This window comes from Eucyclogobius newberryi, unplaced genomic scaffold (assembly GCF_026437365.1).
Source record: "Eucyclogobius newberryi isolate DKJ021-1_F unplaced genomic scaffold, fEucNew1.0.hap1 SCAF_6, whole genome shotgun sequence".
In the NCBI taxonomy this organism is placed as follows: domain Eukaryota; kingdom Metazoa; phylum Chordata; class Actinopteri; order Gobiiformes; family Gobiidae; genus Eucyclogobius; species Eucyclogobius newberryi.
In genome coordinates, this window is record NW_027316278.1 from 13,421,229 (window position 1) to 13,436,559 (window position 15,331).

Here is a 15,331-nt window from a genome sequence, read left to right on the forward strand (position 1 = left end):
GACAGGGGCCCGGGACAGGGGGCCCGGGACAGGGGCCCAGGACAGGGGGCCCGGGACACAGGGGCCGCACACTGTTCACTCCAAAGTCTCACGTCAGAGGTTCTGGACGAGACGGCGCTCGTCCGGACCGGATCTCCGCCTCTTCGTGACCGGGGCATAGACGCCCCTCACCGGCCTCACCTGCAGCTGACACTCCCGGGCTGGTGTAAATGTTAAGCTTATTTTCTTTCATTCAGACACATATTATTGTGCGCGGGGCAGAGCTCTCGTCGCCTCCAGCCTGAGCGAACTAACGTGACAGACTCGTGTTCTTTCAAACAGCAGCATTAACCGTCTCTTTGTAAGAGAAGTTCAATACCTGAGAGTGTTGTTGAGTTTGCAGTTTCTTTACATCGTCAAGAAGTTTCTTCTTTCGTTTTTCGGCATCGGGGGGATATATTCCTCTGGACATGAGGACCACGCAGGGACCACGTTCTGTTGTGTTTATGTTTTGCTCTCGTTCTCCTCGCGCACAATGAAGTTGACCAATCAGCGCAGGTTTGGTGTCTTGGTTGCCAGATTGTCATTACAAATAAATGCGGTTTGTACGTTATATGTTACCGCTGTGTGCGCTGCCGCATCAGTAGCGCTACTACACTAGTGGCGCACGCTGCGCTTGCACTTCGCATAAGACGGGTTGCCAGATTGGGGGCCCTATTAACGCCTCGGGGCCCTACGCGGCTGCTTAGTTCGCTTATAGGCTGGGCCGGCCCTGACTATAAGTCACACTTTTTTAAAATAGTTTTGGCCGGGGTGCGACTTATACTTATATACTTATACTCTGGAGCGACTTTTATGTGATATTATTTGTTATTTTCACACTTGCAACCGCATTTCATTCTCCAGTGCAACTTATACATGTTTTTTTCTTCTCTATTATGCATTTTATGGCTGGTGCGACTTATACTCCAGTGCGATTTATAGTCTGGAAAATACGGTAGTTTATGCAGGACTAAGAAAGGACAAGAAGCCGAGTCTAAACCTGGACTACATGCGCAATACACATAGGGTCTCCTCAGGTCTGGATCAAGGCTAAAATAGATCGTACCACAGACTGCGAATTGCGAATAGTCTGGCTGGCATCCAGAGAGCTGTAATGGTTTCTTTCCAGTTTAATGAGGACATCAGGGAAGTATTTACTGATAAAAAGCACATGATAGCAGCGGAGAGAGGCCAGGGTTAGTTCAACAAAGTCTGCAGTTCGTGTCAGTGCTGATCGCATCTACCGAGTGCAACCGGGTCAATGGATGCGATAGCAGCTGTGGGCCCGGCCAGATTAACTCTACACCAGAACATTTCTTCAGGAGTCTTCTCGTTCAGGCCCGGCTTGTAATTTAAGTCTTCTGCTGCAGAGCTCGGGCTTAAGAAGGATCACTGTGGACAATTCCCACGAGGAGCGAGGCAAAACCAACGGGAAATATCCTCCATAGTGGAGAAGATAAGACCAGATCCTTTATCAGAGAGCATTTAGAGAGGAACGACACATGCTGCTAAAGCAAACAACCGAATCCGCCTCATTATCGTCCAATACAGTCACAAAACAGCTCGGATGTACAGGATGGAACCTAATTCAAATACAGGAGAAAGTGCACAGCAATCAGTGGTGGACTCATTGTATTACTTAAAAAGTGCAGAACAAATAAAGAATACTCAAGTAAAAGTTGTACATAAAAGAATCTTGTACGTCGTGTTTAAACATACACTTTGAGAACTGCTGAAGCGTTACATGTAGTGATTTTGATAAAGAACTGAGCAGATTTTTCACAACAGTAGCAATTACATTCAAGGATTTTCTAGTGAACTGTATGTATATTCTTGAACTCAAATCTTTATGCAAAATGTCACCATGAAAAATAACCTCTCAAACCATGAAAAGTACTTTCTAAATTTATTTTCAGTTCCAAAATGGAAAGGTACAGATACCCGCTTTCAAATATAGTTAAGTATAAGTAAAAAAAATAGTGACTAAAAATTACTAGCACAATTTTATTTATGTACAGTACTTACTTTTTTACTTTGTCACTTTCCACCACAATGAAATCCTGTTGCCAATTATTTAAAACATACTTTAATTGAGTTCAGTCAGGTAAGGTTTTAGCTGATGGTGGTTGTTTCTAATTTGGCCATTATCAATATATATGTGTAGAATACAAAATAAGAACTATATATTGATATTAAAATATTCATATTGAGACAAAAAGCATTTATACATTACCATTAACTTTTTGTAATAAACACATCTTCTCAACTTGGACAGTATATTCAGTAAAAGTTTATTTATCAGCCATTTTCAGCTTTGCCTCATATCATTTGTGTTAAACTGTGTAAAATACTGATCAATCATTACAAAAGCACTAGAGATTAATAATAAAGAATATACTGTACACCTCATTTTAACATTAAAACTGGTATATTTTTGTCTACGTCATCAAAATGTGATGTTTTGCGCACCCAAGTAGATATTGCAGGCCGAGCACAAGTTGTACCTACACCGCCCTGGGGCAGACTGGCATGAACATGGCTGCCACGCTGTGCCTACGACCCCCTCTGACATTCCAAGCGTTAAACACACCAACAGAGTCATATCACAAGGGGTGACGTGACTTGCCCGGGGAAACAAAAACAATGCATCAGATGCTCAAAATATTTGATATGTTTTCCTAGAAGTCACAGTTTTATCATGTTTTTCACCCAAAACAAGGTTAACATAACATAACATATGACGATAGCCGAGCCAGATAACATTCACAGATTGTGTGTTTTTCTGTTGACATCTGTCAGGACAAACAAACCAGTGTGGAAGAGGAAACCCACAGACAGGAACAGACCAGCAGACACAGACAGGAGCAGGGTCTGTCAGGGCTGCGGTCAACAACTTCCTTCCCTGCCATAAAGAAGCATCCACTCACCACATACGCCATTAATGTCTCTCAATGTGTGTTTTAATAGAACAACTCAAGTACAGCCACCAAACTGGAATTTACAATCGATTAGGAAAACTATAAACTATATATAAAAAATCATTCTTGTCTTAATGCGAAGAAAACTTAACATGTGACAGACAGGGCTGAGTACACAAGTCTCCCCGACATGTTAGTGCCATATGAACCATCTCGGACTCGAGGACCGGCCTCCTGCTGGTGCCAGAGTCAGGACTAAACATGGACCGGCCTCCTACTGGTGCCAGAGTCAGGACTAAACATGGACCGGCCTCCTACTGGTGCCAGAGTCAGGACTAAACATGGACCGGCCTCCTACTGGTGCCAGAGTCAGGACTAAACATGGACCGGCCTCCTGCTGGTGCCAGAGTCAGAACTAAACATGGACCGGCCTTCTGCTGGTGCCAGAGTCAGGACTAAACATGGACTGGCCTCCTGCTGGTGCCAGAGTCAGGACTAAACATGGACCGGCCTCCTGCTGGTGCCAGAGTCAGGACTAAACATGGACCGGCCTCCTACTGGTGCCAGAGTCAGGACTAAACATGGACCGGCCTCCTGCTGGTGCCCAGAGTCAGGACTAAACATGGACCGGCCTCCTACTGGTGCCAGAGTCAGGACTAAACATGGACCGGCCTCCTGCTGGTGCCAGAGTCAGGACTAAACATGGACCGGCCTTCTGCTGGTGCCAGAGTCAGGACTAAACATGGACCGGCCTCCTGCTGGTGCCACAGTCAGGACTAAACATGGACCGGCCTCCTGCTGGTGCCAGAGTCAGGACTAAACATGGACCGGCCTCCTGCTGGTGCCAGAGTCAGGACTAAACATGGACCGGCCTCCTGCTGGTGCCAGAGTCAGGACTAAACATGGACCGGCCTCCTACTGGTGCCAGAGTCAGGACTAAACATGGACCGGCCTCCTGCTGGTGCCCAGAGTCAGGACTAAACATGGACCGGCCTCCTACTGGTGCCAGAGTCAGGACTAAACATGGACCGGCCTCCTGCTGGTGCCAGAGTCAGGACTAAACATGGACCGGCCTTCTGCTGGTGCCAGAGTCAGGACTAAACATGGACCGGCCTCCTGCTGGTGCCACAGTCAGGACTAAACATGGACCGGCCTCCTGCTGGTGCCAGAGTCAGGACTAAACATGGACCGGCCTCCTGCTGGTGCCAGAGTCAGGACTAAACATGGACCGGCCTCCTGCTGGTGCCAGAGTCAGGACTAAACATGGGGAGTCTGCATTTCAGTTTTATGGAGCTAAAATCTGGAACAGTCTTCCTGAAGATGTGAGACAGGCTTCTATTCTCGTTTTGTTTAGTTGTGCATACGACTGAAAGGAATTTTGTTGCACTCTTCTCTTTTATGTTTTAAACCATTTTGTGATTTCTGTCATGTTTTTGTGATTTTAATGATCACAGTTCATGTGAAATTACTATATTTAAATTGCTTTAAATTATGTAAAAGGAAGTGTGATCTTTCTTTCTTCAAAAACTGTTTTGTAATCGTTAATAATTGTTAAATCGTGATGTTTTTTCACTGTTGAAAAATGTATTTTTTCTTAATTTTTGCAGAATTGTGACTCCATGACCATTTTACAGTTAGGTTAACAGCTAGCAAAAATATTAAAGAAACCATAGCTTAAAGAGGTAAATTCGATGTCTACCTAAAAACTAATGAAATACTTTCACACTTTCCCTCTTGTGATGGCATCTGGCGAGCTTCACTGATCTGTAAGCACATATGGTATGCGAATTTACGCCGCTTGGAGTAATTGTTAATGTGAACCCCATGGTGTTCAAAGGCAGGTGGGAAAGGTGGGAAATTATAGCGTGTGACAGATGTGGAGGATAAGGTCGCGTCCTCACTGAAGTACAAAGCAATCGGACCAAAGCGTAACGGAGCAGGGAGCGTCCGACTGGTGTCCGACCGGAGCCCAGAGGATCGGGGCTTCAAAGGCTGCGGGGTCCCTCACATTTAGAGCACCCGCAGTCAATCAGCCAGGGCTGGAGAGGAGTCGACTAAAAATATAGTGTGGCACTGGGAAAAGTTCTCAAACCTATTAAGTATATGTATGATCTGACCTTGACTGCACTGACAAGACCGCAAGACTACAGGAGTTAATTACAAATATTCATTTTTTCATTCATTCATTTTCTACCGCTTGTTCCCGTTAGGGGGTCGCGGGTGACTGGAGCCTATCCCAGTGACTTTGGGCCTTAGGCGTAGTTACAAATATCTATACGGAAAACCACTTATAAGCAGTGAGTTAAGCTGTAAAAGGCAGATTAAACTCACAATTTTCTCCTGTATTGCAAGATAACTCGTATGCCTTCTCCTTTCTGCAGTTTTAAATATAAATACTTTAAAATCCCCCCAAAAGAATAACACGACCACTTTGGCCAACCAAGACACCATTAAACGACTTAAGGTCTTCAGTCCTACAAGCTGCTTCAGCCACGGTTAAAATAAAGAATAATGGCTTTGGGCAGACGCTGCTTGGACAATTTAGGTGTCAATATACTCAGTCAATATGTAAACAAAAGGGATGAAAGGGCAGTAGGACGGGCTCTAACTGCAAAATAAAACTTATAGTGGGCCATTAGATGTAGATGGATGTAGATTTTCTGACAGACATGTTGCATTTCCAGGTCTTTTTCCATTACCACAGTGTCCTAGAGGTGGACCAGCCACACTGTGCACAGCCCAGGGTCCACTTTGAGCCATTTGGCCTGAAAGAAAGCCCCTCCTAGACGGTGTCGGCGGTATCGAGCTGTTTCCACTTATTACCAGTCATGGGTTCCTTCTGGCAAAAGAGCACAAAGGGAAACTGGGTGGAGTCGCCATGAAGGGAGAGGCAAGCTGGAGGTCTAAATTAAACACACATGTTCCCCAAGAGTTGAGTTTCCAGGCGGCCCAGGCTTATTCCACTGGTGGGAGGAGAGGGATGGAGCTATAAAAAAAGTTTCAGAGAGAAAAAGAAAGAAAAAAAAAAAGACACTGCACCTCGCTGTTGCTTTTCCCGCACTTTTCGCCCACACACTGCTGTGCAAAACCTCCACATGGATTTATTTAGGTCACAAGACGCAATTTACTCATGGCAAACAACAAAGCAACATAAAGAGATCAAAAACCGTGATTTATAATATATAGGTCCTAAACGACACGAGTCACACGCACAAGTCTCTGTGCTTCAATACAAAACGCCCTTTGGGTACGTGACTCATTCTCTTCACCTTTTCTTGCGAGGCCTGGTCTAGTTGTGATGGCTGTCAGATTTGTTTTATGTACAAATGATGAAGAAGATACAACATTATCCGTAGTACAGAATAATGAACACAAGTTACGGGTCCTGCTATAGAAATAAATACACAGAAAGCATAAGCACAGGCATAAAAAAGCCAAAAGGTGAAGGCTTTAGTTGGCTACAATATGCTGTAGAAAATATGCAAAGAAATCATTTTGCTTTCTGAGCACCACCAGGTTTATAACAGGACTATATCAGGTCTAAATGACGTCTAAACCAGGTCTTAAGAACAATTACACCGTCGCCACAGCCGTGTTAACCAAGCAATGACTCAGGGAAGAGCAAGAGAGTGAATAAAATGTTGTCTAATTGAAGTGAACACTCGACCTGAAGAGGGTGTCGGCGTACCACCAGTGTGACGCGCTCGTGTTTGAGATCACAAACGCAACAATCCCGTGTTAGTCACCTGGTGTTACTGAAATCAGCTGCACACATAATAATCCACGTTAAGTAATAAAGAAATGAAACGTACATTGTGACGAAGACAAACCACGGTAACTTAATGAGAACCTGCGTAATCAGAAGTTGTTTAAAGAAATAAAACAAATCATCTCAAATGTGAGCTACGAGAAGGCCAGGCATATTGATCCCTGTGAATGTAATTAAGCTTGGATAAAACAGCGCTGTCGTAGAGCTGGCATCTCCGGAGTGGCCGTGTACAGTCCTGAAGCGGCGTGGCAGCAGCAGGAGTATGTGGTGAGTGCCAGGGAAGAGGATCTGTCAGCATTATCTTAACCTGGTTGCGGAGCAGTGACAGGAAGGCTAGGAGGCAATGAGATTACCCGGTCTGGCCTTGTTTTCCCCTGCTTCATCGACAGAGAGCGAGACAAACTGGAATGGGCATGTACTGTACTTCAAGTTACATCAAGTTCTTCTAATAAAACGTCATCATCATTGCATCGCTAGTGTTCCAATGCTGCATGAATAACTCAATATATGAACTAAACCACTGTGTAATCGAATGTAAAGTCCAAACATTTCGAGATGCTGCAGGTCATAAAAAAGTATTGAGCATTAAAAAAGTCTGTGATCAGTTCAAAATTCAAATTATGCAACGGTTGGGTGTATTTTTATGTATCTTTATCTTATTCTTAATTCTGAAACCGCATTGGTTTATTTCTCCGCTGCAGAAAACACTTCCAGGACCCTCCACAAATCATCTGCGCAATTTTATAATTAGACGATTGTGAGGAAAAAAACGTCTCTCTTTAACTATTGTTCACGATTACTGAGAACGTGACCAAACAACAGTGATATTGTTAATTTCCCTTCATTCCCGTAGATTAACACGTTGCTATTCCTCAAGTCTTTGACCAGCTTTACGAAATAGAACTTTCACAAACACAGATTATAAAAGTACTAGATGCTTTTGTGACGACAGATTGAATTCTAAAATGGTCACAATTCATATTTTTCGACACTTCTGCATACGAAAACGGTTAAAGCCATGCGATCATGAACGTTGCAATATACTGTAGCACTCATTTGCTTAACCCATCTCTACAACCGCCCTGGCTTGAAGTAAACGGCTTCCTGGAAAACTAGATCAACCCATTCGCCTTGGGACTCCCTCAAAGTCCTTTGTGAGATTTCAGACCTCCCCTGCACAAAGCATCCCTCTCCTGAGCTTTGGGTGTGAGGAGCCACAGCAGCTGGTCATACCTTCACCCTGACAAAGCACCTCCCTTTCCCGCAGCGCAGCGGGTGTATTTCTGATGTAGTAATAGCCTCAGCTTAGTGACTCGCTCCAAGCCATAACAAGTGCCTCGAGTGCCTTTTACTCACATTCAAGTTTATTAGACTTAGTTTTAATTTGCCCGAAACCCGCGTTACATCCCATTAGTGTCAAGTATTCCTCGGCTACACATTTCAGAGGGATGTAATGTACTGTAGAGTCGTTGCATTGCTTTGCTTGGAATGTTGCACAGTATGGCATTAAACTTATATCACGGGCATTTCGGGCGTTTTACAGGTGTTCATATTCTCATGGTAGTCCTTTAATTTTCATCAATATAACTATAAACAAAAGTACCACTCATTAATACCTGCCGGTGTCCTAGATTTTGTCTAAATAAATTAACAAAAAACAAATCAAAATTCAAATATCTAATAGCGAAAGGCCATAATATGACTTATAGCAAATTATAGCAAACACTGTATATTCATTTCCACGTCGTCTCTCAGCAGGTATCGCAAAAGACGGTTACAAAACATTACAAAACGATAAAATAAAGAGCTAAAAGCGCTCACTGACTTGCTTGTCCTTCACCCACTTTTCAATGTGCGTATAAAAAGTGGACAAAGACAAACATTTTATCAAATACCAAATCCTCCTATCGTCAGAAGAAGACTATTCCAACTATTAGTCCCCGGCACATTTTGTCCAAATGTCCGTGTGGTGCGTCACAGTCCTCTGGAGCCGTGGCCCTGGTGCCCTCCCACTCACCATCCTTGGTTTAATGAAGTCCTGGTTCAGCACTGGTGTCCATGAGTTTGGATCCAGGACCATTTTAGTGTTTCTTTCAGCCGATATCCAATATTTGTCTCACTGTTGTGGCCCAATATTTGCCTACTCAATTGTGGTAATATTAGAGATTTCAAATAATACATTTATTACAAAATCTTTACTAAGGATGTTTGAGCTTTGCTGCTTTTCATAGGACACGTCTGGCGATCTGATCATGTTCGCTCCTAATTAAAAAGGCTCTTCCGTTCCATCGCTTTGGTACAAACAGTTTGAAGAGTTAAATGAACGAGCTACGGTGACTCTAAAGGTCCTGCTCTACATTTCTCCACCCCTTTCCCTTTAGAGTATTGATTATGTGCACTTGAAGCTGAAATTATAGCTTTCTCTAATCCTGCCAAGCGGGCACTCTGACCGACTGCTGCGATTATCCCAGGTAAGAAATCACTTTATGCTCTCCATATCTTTTAAAAACAGCAGTCTTTTTCGCAGTGGATTCTGAAAGCAGACCAGCGGGACGTCTTGGTGATTTTTTTTATTGTACTTTGAAGTGTTGACATGTAGTAGCCAAGATTGTTAAACACAAAGTGACTGGCTTTTTGACTTTTTAGCCTGGTTTTTACATAAATGAGGTCTGATTGTGTCTGGATCTAGCTCGTTTTAGAGCTTATTTTATTCCCGTTTAGTCTTGATTTAGTTCTGGTTTAAGCTTGGTCAAAAAGCCATTTATTCTAGGTTGGATTTTCTATCGCTCCCAAAGCTACAGCCCAATACTGATAAACATTTGGCAACCCGTAAGTGAATTCTTTAATACTTCTCGCAGCATTTTGAACCTGGCACAAACATTTAAATAAACAAACTAAAATCAAATCATAGGAGCAATATTAAAAGCAGGCACCCAAGACGGAGACTCCTTTCTGTAAATGTAAATAGCAGGACGTGTTAAACCAACATTTAATTAAAGTCCAGCCCAACGCAGGGCACTTCACAGCCGCTAACGCCACACAAGAGACCAACAAACGGCCGCTAATGGGCCCTCAGAAGAGCAGCATTAGGAAGGCCGGCGTGTTTGTCATCCCACCTAACAAAGACGACAAGAATTACGCGCCTGATCCGGATCGTGGCGGCGATGAGGGTGCACATGTTTTACTGTGGAGGAAGTTCAATGAATGATGCAGATAAAAAGTGTGAGGAAATGAGTGATGGCATTGGCAATAATATGTCAAGAACAGAGATTTGAAGGATCTGAACAGATACTTCACTCATTCCTTATCACAGTCTTTGCCACTGTGAGATAATAGTCACGTTTAGAAGGCGAGTGGAAAGACAGACATTTGACGGACTACATGGCACAATGTGTATAATTCTGCATTATTCCCAGGAAATAGAGATTTAATAGCACACTTCATTATCCATGCATATGCCATACTGTGGAATACTATAGCAAAAGAAACCACATTTCCATGGAAACAAGCAGGAGATGACCAAGGCCAAATACAAGACAATGTTGTGGAGATGCAAGCCCACTCACACTGTAAAGACACAGTTTTTTCATGCATTTTAGTGCAATAAAACCACCATGAAAAAAAACATAATTTTATTTAAGTTTATTTTGTGGATAAAAAGTAAAATACTGTGGTTTTAAAAACAGTCCAGAAAAAGACCTTTTTTATGATTCAGTTTTGTATTTTTAAACACAAAATAATTTCAGTACTTGTTTGTTATTTCTGTGTGGTAATGAACTATTCTGATAACGATCGAGAACTATTCAGGAAAGTAGAGCTGCAAACCTTTTAGTCGATTAATCAGTCGATGGCGCCATAGTCTACAAAATTAGTCATTAGTCGACTAGTATTTTATTTAGATTAAAAGAATTTCTATTGGACAACAGCAAAAAGGAAAATATATGAAATCAACTAGCAGAATATTTGAGTAAATCATGAGTTTAATCCAACTTAAAATAAAAAATACACAGGTCCTTTTCTGTATAAACAGTCATATTTGCATATTTTTTTGTGCATAATAGTCATCTGTCGAGTGCCATTTGGATCCGATACATGGCGATACTAAAAAGTGTTGACAGCTTTCGCCACACACTTTTGACTAAATGATGGAAATGCTTTTTAGTCTCTTTTCAGATCCTCGCTATGCGCAGCGATTGCAACACAACGCGGCGAACGGGCCTGTGAATGAAGTTTGATTGAATGAATGTACAGCGAAAAGGAGGAAACAGATGTGGAAAGCCAGAGATTGTGACAGCGCTGATTCGCTTGCGCTGCACTGCGGAGGTCTGGGAATACGATCACATTCAGTAACAGCCACTATACACCAACATATCATTTAGGGCCTAGTGGTATAAACTGCTGAACCGGGGGCTTATCCGCGTCCTCGATTGATAGTTTTCTCACATCTGTCCACAAGGCATGCTCCAGAGCGTGTCTAATAGGCTCGGTATGAGTGATGTGAAACCACCAGGCCCATTTAGCTCCCAATGTAAAGGTTATCCAGTTGAGGTATTACTAAAGAGATGTTTGACGGCAGCAGGGCAAATCTAAGGGTGAAATGAAATAGGATCTAGTTGTAAACAGATAAATCAGAAGAGAAATTACCTGCTCTAATGCTCTGGTGTGGACTGGTTTATAACATTAACGTTTTAGTCTTGGTTGGTTTGGGTGTCACGTTTTTCTTTCATTCTTACACACATTCCAATAGTCTGGCCAGCTTTGTGAAAACTTTCTGAATGCAAAAGTAAAGTTGTTGTGGTGTAAACAGCCACATAAAAAGTGTGTGTGTTTTTTTTTGCTGCTTCATCACGATTATTATACGTTTTAGTTCTTACGATCGCATCATATTGAATAATCATGATTCATTTTCTCCTGGTGACGCTTGGTCGGGCTCAGTCTTCATGGCTAGACCTGGTTTAATTTCTTATTAAGCTCTCGATTAGGTTCACTTTGACCTGATTTACAAGAGATGTTTTGAAGCTGTGACGCTGGTTTGGGATCGGTCCATGTTGAATGCAATAAAATTATTATAACTCGAGACTAATATTACAATTTCAGAAGCATAGAGCAAGCATAAAGGCTTAATTCATCCCTGTTGCGAGTAGTTGCAGTCATGCAGAGGAGATATAAATAATTCTCTTCTAATGTGGTCTAATTCTATCTCTGTGGGAAACACAAACTGTCGGCCCTCCACACCATGGACACTGTACTTTTGCCAACGTGGGCTGCCCGGCTCTAAAGTCCATGACACAGACATTTTCAATTTTGAGACTTTGGCATTACTTTTGATATAATAATGTGTATTGGCACTAGGGATGGTCCAATATTGATGGCTGATATATAGATATACACGCACGCACGCACACACACACACACACACACACACGTGTGGTCGATAACCAGTATTTGCAGATTTTTATCAATTTTATTTAAATTTTATTTACCAATAATAAGATGGTTAAGTTCACAAATTTATTTTTCACTTTTTCAGAGCGACACCTCCAATATCACCAATAACCGATATACCATCCCTAATTGTAACGGGGCAAAAACTAGCCGCGCCCACATCTAATATGAAGTGGTCTCTAATATGACATTGACAAGTTGGGATGTTCTTATACGTATCAATATGGACCCACTGCATCTCAAATATTATACTGAAATAATACTTTGAATCAACAAATGCAAAAAATCCCTTAACAGTTTAATTCAAAAACGTCAAAGCACTTCCAATTTTTGAGCTATATCGGTCAAAGCCAGTATGAAATCATAGTGGACAGGGTTTGTGAGAGAGATGGCCTAGTTTGGATGTGAACTCCTCCCTGGGGGGCTCCATTGTACATGACTCAATCCTTTGGGCGTTTTTTTTACCGAAACGATGTAGAAACAGAGTCCTAATCCCCAACCTTGAACCATCTGCTGGGGATGAACCTTAAAACACAGATTAGACTATACAAAGCCCGGCAAATAAAGGACTAACAATAGTAAATGGGATTTGAAGCGTGCTGCAGGCAGAACGAAAGACCTACTATAAGCTTGAACCACAAATCTTACAATAAATTGGTACACCATCTTTGTGGATGCTGTAAATCAGGGGCATTTGGTTATGCAAAGCTGAACAACGAACTCAAGGGAGCACTGTGATTTCTAAAGCAACCAACAGCCATATGTTTGCTTCAGTTCGCATCACCTGACCGTGCACGTCCTCTCTGTGCAAGCCATTTGTTGTGATTTGGCTGTTTTAGAGTGGACAGAGTTACGTTTGTCAGAGATGCAGTGTCATGTCAGCTTTGAATGAGTGTGAACCGTCTAAAGAGCACACACAGCTTTGGGCAGGTATTCAAAAGTGTCCAAGAACAGAGCCAATTTAGTCATTTATGTAATACTTTAATTATTTTTGATCATTTGTATGGTACTCTGGGTTGTCAAAAGTATCAACATCCGGATCTATCAAAACTAGATACTAATTTGAAGTATTGATAGTGAAAAAAGATCACATAAATAGGACATTTGGCTTTTTCTGAATAGCAGCGATATCAGTGTGTGTTGAAAATAACATTGCAATATCTAAGGCTTCTTTTATCAATATTGTCAAAATCAGTAATTAGTATTGAGCTGTTTTACATTTGTGACTTTCCATTGATTTTCGAAGTACAAGTGGCAAAGTTTTCGTGATTGACAACGTTTTGTGGCACAATGCAAAGAGCTACAAGTGCTTACCTCCAAACTAGGGCTGCGATAGCTTCATTGATTAATCGCAACTAATCTATTATAGAAACAGCTGTCAACTAATTGAGTAATGGAATAATCGCTAACTTGTCACTACACTGACTCCAAAAAACATGCCACGATCTGAGGGAAGAGCTTTTATTACTCAGACAGAGCAAGAATCATGTAAAAATGACACGAGAAATGTGTAAATGTTGCGTTCTCTCCACCAGGATGCCCTCAGTTCAGCTCTATCTTAGTCAAATTGAGTGAAAATCTCATATTCACTGGTATTTCGCATTCTGATCAACTAACCGATCACCAAAATAATTGTTAATTGCCGCCCTTCATCAAACTATCATCACTATTGCGAGAGGATAGGGCAGACTGTGCAGTAGTGTGTGCATTTCATCTTTGTGCAATCATAAATCCTTCTGGCCAGGACTGTCTTCCCCTCTGGGTCAAAGGTCAACATAAAACTGATGCCTCCTAATCCTCTTAGTGTCCTCACCAGTGCAGCTGATTTCAATGACATTCCAGTTACCTTTAAAATGACCAGAACCTGTGTGTGTGCAATATAATGAGTCACTCCAAATACCTCCCCCTCCTGCTTGTCTATTGACTGAAACTAATTTATGGGCAGCATCAGCAATGAAGGCACTAACTTTTCCATTTGTCAAAGAACGATAGGTTTGATTGTCTTATTGATTTATTTCATTTACAGGGGGCTGATGTGTTGTGTGCACTAAGAGACAATCTTGTAGGTGATAGGATATAGCAGGCCTACACTTGCAAGGGGGAAATGACTTAATTATATCAACAACGTGACCAACTCCTCTGCAGATTTTTTTCCATTCGTGGCCTTAACTTGACGTGGAATCTGCTGCAGGAGTTTAAGCCTCACATGTTGCAAGTTTGCCCCGCCGGCTCAGCGGTTGGTTTGTCCGCGTGAAGGCAACAAATGGCTCCGCGGGTCCCGGTACCGCTATGTGACCGACCACCGCGGCACAATAACCGCGCGCACAATAATCCTAACGCAAAAAATCACGCACTTTATCTACCAAAGTGACTGAACGTAAAGCCGTGCAAAACTTCGCGTCCAGATCCCTTTTCGTGGCAAACCTGCGCCGCGCAAAAAGACGCATAATAATGAATAAAAGCAAAAAACACGCAATTCGAACCAAGCGCGCAACGAAAGGACAAGAAGAAGGAGTAGAAAACAACAACAAAAACTTACGTGAAGACGAAGAATAAAGTGGTCGACCCCACAAGGAGCGTGGCAGCGGTGGAGACTGGGATGTATTTCGTGGGTTTAAATCTCTTTCCAGTGCTGTCGGGCATTCTGTAATTTCCACATTCCTCACTTAGTTATCCCGGGAGCGAGTCGCGTGTGTGGGAAAGAGAGCGGTCCTTTGGGTGGAGGAGGCACGACCTGCAGGAGGTACAACCAGCCCCGGGTTTCTCGCTCGCCTCTATCGGTGAAGCCGCATAGATCCGTGGAGAGACGCTGCTGCAGGAATACATTGAGCTCTGTGAAAGCCTGGAAATCCCACCCTTCCAGAGCAGCAGCAGCAGCAGCCCACTAGTGAGGTCACTGAACCGCGAGGAAAGGTGGAGCCTCGCCGCCGCTGCAGCCGCGAGTGTCCTCCAGACCCCCGCGGTGCCCGGTGCGCGGAAGAAGAAACCCCCTTAAAGCCACTACGGGTTCTTGAAGGATGGTTGCGGGTGTCTCGTTGTGTCCCCAGGCTGAAAACTGCATCAAATATTGAAGCGATAAGAATTTACATTAGCCTACTATTATGCCCCAATTAACAAGCTGATAGTTGGATACAAAATAAGAGATAAGAGTGCAATAACTATGCAGTCAATAATTAAG

The 15,331-nt window shown here is 42.7% G+C and overlaps 1 protein-coding gene across 2 annotated transcripts in view; it reads right to left on the reverse strand.

Annotated features, from left to right (window-relative positions):
* Positions 1 to 14,855, reverse strand: part of zdhhc8b (zDHHC palmitoyltransferase 8b) — an 80,362-nt gene extending 65,507 nt beyond the window's left edge. For both annotated transcript variants that reach the window (XM_072434097.1, XM_072434096.1), the window contains exon 1: positions 14,693 to 14,855. In XM_072434097.1, the coding sequence (XP_072290198.1) occupies positions 14,693 to 14,796 (104 nt within the window). In that variant the 5' untranslated portion in view covers positions 14,797 to 14,855. The remainder of the gene's footprint in view (positions 1 to 14,692) is intronic.
* Between the last annotated feature and the right edge of the window lie 476 nt (positions 14,856 to 15,331).